General features: G+C 32.4%; 1 protein-coding gene and 1 long non-coding RNA gene across 2 annotated transcripts in view; both read left to right on the top strand.

Moving 5' to 3' along the window:
• The window catches only part of LOC106937405 (uncharacterized), a 5,269-nt gene extending 3,988 nt beyond the window's left edge, over positions 1 to 1,281 (top strand). Inside the window, exon 3 of the long non-coding RNA XR_001422389.1 lies at positions 163 to 1,281. This is a non-coding gene — a long non-coding RNA (uncharacterized LOC106937405). The remainder of the gene's footprint in view (positions 1 to 162) is intronic.
• The window catches only part of LOC106937404 (myelin-associated glycoprotein-like), a 26,658-nt gene that overhangs the window by 10,740 nt on the left and 12,373 nt on the right, over positions 1 to 3,545 (top strand). Inside the window, exons 1-3 of the mRNA XM_015018904.1 lie at positions 2,101 to 2,294; positions 2,451 to 2,525; positions 2,715 to 3,089. Coding sequence (XP_014874390.1) covers positions 2,462 to 2,525; positions 2,715 to 3,089 — 439 coding nt within the window. The 5' untranslated portion in view covers positions 2,101 to 2,294; positions 2,451 to 2,461. Of the gene's footprint in view, positions 2,295 to 2,450; positions 2,526 to 2,714; positions 3,090 to 3,545 lie in introns of the transcript that reaches the window.

The raw sequence follows: 3,545 nt of genomic DNA, 5'->3' as shown, positions 1-3,545 counted from the left end.
CTACAACTTACCATCTCATTAAAGGACAAATATAGTGTTTTGTGCTTTTAGTTTAGAAACTAGTGAGACTCAAAATAAAGAGACCAACCTTTATTTACTCTGAAACAGTTTGAGCTCAAGTACATTTACTGTAAAAATACATTTTGTTGTTTTTGTCCACAGGAACCAGAAGAACCAACCTATGTCAACAATGTGATGGCGACTACAGCATCATGAACCACAAAGAAACGAAGAAGATGTCAAAGTCTCTGTCAGAAAGACGATTTATTTCTATCCAATTGTTCAAGTTTGTGTGTCAAGAAGCCATTTTCTATCTGCAAAGACCAGCCGGTGAAAAGCTGGATTCACTGTGGACGCGTCACCAGTTCATCACATCCCCATTCATTGTGCTTTAGAAATCACTTATTATTTCTTGATAGTTTTTTTCTGCAATTCACTGTGGTACTAATGGAGAACGCTAATGCTTTGGTGGATTGCTGTGTCAAAAAAGAGGTCTCTTTCTATTTCAGGTGTAAAACATGCAATGTTAAATATGATAATTATAACAATAATACGTATATATACTTTTGTAAAACAAGTATGAACTGGATGTCAGAAACATTTGTTATTAATATGCCATATTATCCCAAATTGAGGAGATCAAACTAAGATTTTAAAGGTCAAAACATATTTGCTTGAATGAAAACATTAGAGCAGGATCTTTTTTAATGTTAATGTTTGGAAGTTGCAATAGCCAACAGGTCTGGACACATTTATTTATATATATGGCAGATATACAAAACAAACAAATAAAAACACAGATAATAAATTTATTGGTATATAACATGCAAAGTAAAACATACTCCTGACGTTTAACTTCAAAATATAGTTTTGTTTTAAATCATTTTGACCTAAATGCTTTCATGGTGAATATTACAATCAGAACCTCACTGTTTTAATATGCTTTGTTTTTCATATTTTCATATCTTTTATTGTTATTAGTCACAAATAACACCACACATAAGTTGCACAGATTTGAAGTCAGCTCAGCTATGTGGACACACGTATCAAAAGCTCCTTCTTACCTCGCTGTTTTTTTTTTTAAATCATATTTGAGTGGAAATCTAAACCTACTTCTTAAAAAAAACAATATGTGCACACAGGACTGTTCGCAGTAAAAATAAGTGCAAAGGGAAGTCAGGGAAACATATACTCTTTATTTTTATACACTTTGTTCTCTGCCAAGCAAGTAATGCTTCAGATGTAGTTAAATATCTGCCTGTTTCAAATAAAGGCGTTGGTAAAAAAAAAAAAGCCCTCTTCTTTTTCTTGTTCTTCTTTTATTCTCATTACAAGAGACATAACACAATCTGCAGTGCTTCTTCTTTTCTGTGCTCTATGTATTACACTATAAAAAGTGTTTTTGGCTGTAGTTCAGTTTATGGATTTATTGACATTAATCTCACTTTATTCATTTGGTTTACTGATGACAACTTACTTTGCTTCTGTTCAATTAACTTAAAAGTTACAAATCTAACTAACTTAAATGAATTTAATTAACTTAAACGACCTTTTCATTTTGACTTTATTTGAAACAACTGAGTTCAATGAAAGAAGTACAGTGAAAGAAGAAAATAGTTTCTCCATCTTAGTAAATAAGACAGCAAAGGTCATCAGGTCGGAATCAAACCTGCATGTCTTCCCTCTCCATCATTACCCACAATCCTTAATCACTATTCTCAAATAAAGGCTGCCTGAGTCAAAACGTCCCGGTAAAGAAGAGATTGTTTATTAGTTTCCTTATTTGTTTGAAGTAAACTAAAGGATTTGAGTAAGACTGACTTAAATGTGTCATTTTAATCACACTTAGTGAATTCAGTTAAAAAACAAACCAAACAAAAAAAACAAACAAACGTAGTAAATTGAGCTGGATCAACTTAATTGAATTACTTGTTACCAATTAAAGCAAGTCAATTAAGTTGGCTCAACTAAATTCTTTTTACAGTGCAGTGAGAATCTGCTATAATGTGAAATTATTTCAGCAGCACAATCACACAAAAATCACCCGACACCCTCTTTTAGAAGAGGAACAAAAGACACAGCTGCTTGATTTCACAAGACATCGGCACAGAGGAGTCTGCATGATTTTCTTTTCACTAGATGATATTTACACATTCCCTGGTTTGGAGCAATTTTGTGTCATTGCTTTTCTTTTATATCGATGGGGTAAGAACATCTTTACGTTACTGTGACTTTTAAATGGACTTTGTGGCATGTTTTTATTTGAGTCGACTTCCACTTGTATTGAAGGCAAGGTAAGTTATTCTTTATTTTATACTTTATAAAAGGCAGTATTAATTCATTTCCAAACATTATACAAACTTTACCTAAAATGGACTTTATTTGTAAAAATAAATAAATAAAATAAATAAATAAATACATAACTAAAAGACTTGTGAAATCTTCTCCAGATAAGACTCTAATGGCGGCTCTGACTGAGAACATGCTGGTCGTCAACATCTTACTGAGTGTCTTTTTTCTTCCAGGTGAGATGTTTGTTCTCTTCTATTTGGAGCGAACACATGAATAATTTGTAGTCAGAAATGTTGGATCCTGATTTTGTTTAAAGGCTTCACATGTAACATAGTAAAACTGAAATGAAGTTTGTGGATTATGAATTTTCTCTACAGGCAGATTTTACTTCAGATTATGTTCATTGTTATTCTGGTTTACAGGTGATTTGGCTGATTACTGTTATGGTGGTCTAACACCAGCCCTCAGGATCACTACACCAAATAACATGGAAGCTCTGACTGGATCTTGTTTGCAAATCCCATGTACCTATGAGACAGAGAATACTGAGTTCAACAGCAGCAGAAGTATCTATGGAGTTTGGATAAAAGGCATTGCTCTAAACAATGTTATTTTCAACAGCAGCAGCTCAGTTAACACCTATCAACTAGAAATAATTGGAAACCTGAAAGAGAAAAACTGCACCACCCTGTTTCCTAATCTAGCAACAAGTCATGCAGAGAAATATTTATTCAGAATTGAAAACTATCCATTTAGAGCACTTGCTTGTGCTGATCCTCTTCAAATAACAGTTAAAGGTAAGATTTTATTTTTGTTTTAATGTAGCATAATATTAATATAATTGCTGCTCTGATGAATATTCAAAATTTAGGTTTAGTGCAAGAACATTTGATCTTCCTCAGTGTTTCATTTTAATGTTAGAACATCGCTTTCATTTGTCTTGAAAGACTCTTCTGTAAGGCTGCTACACAAATTATATAACTATGATTGGTACAAAAAACATTAATTAATAATGGTGGATTAAAAATTTATAAAAAATATATTTTGTCTTCAGTTTTATTCATGATAAATGCTAATGGATCCATTGTAAGAACTTTTGGTTGAAGTTGAGGAAAACAGTGATTGGATATTTCTTCTTTTTTTTAACAACTGTTTAGTCATTTTCTGAAGATTGGAAGTTTTAGCTAATTAAAATATCTATTTGATGTGAAACCCCAGATTCTCCTTGGAGTCCCAGCATTAATGTTCCCTCT

This window comes from Poecilia latipinna, unplaced genomic scaffold (assembly GCF_001443285.1).
Source record: "Poecilia latipinna isolate Pla-1442-1.1 unplaced genomic scaffold, P_latipinna-1.0 Scaffold2337, whole genome shotgun sequence".
Classification (NCBI taxonomy): Eukaryota; Metazoa; Chordata; class Actinopteri; order Cyprinodontiformes; family Poeciliidae; genus Poecilia; species Poecilia latipinna.
Note: the sequence above shows the minus strand (reverse complement) of the source record. Positions and strands in the feature narration are given on the sequence as shown.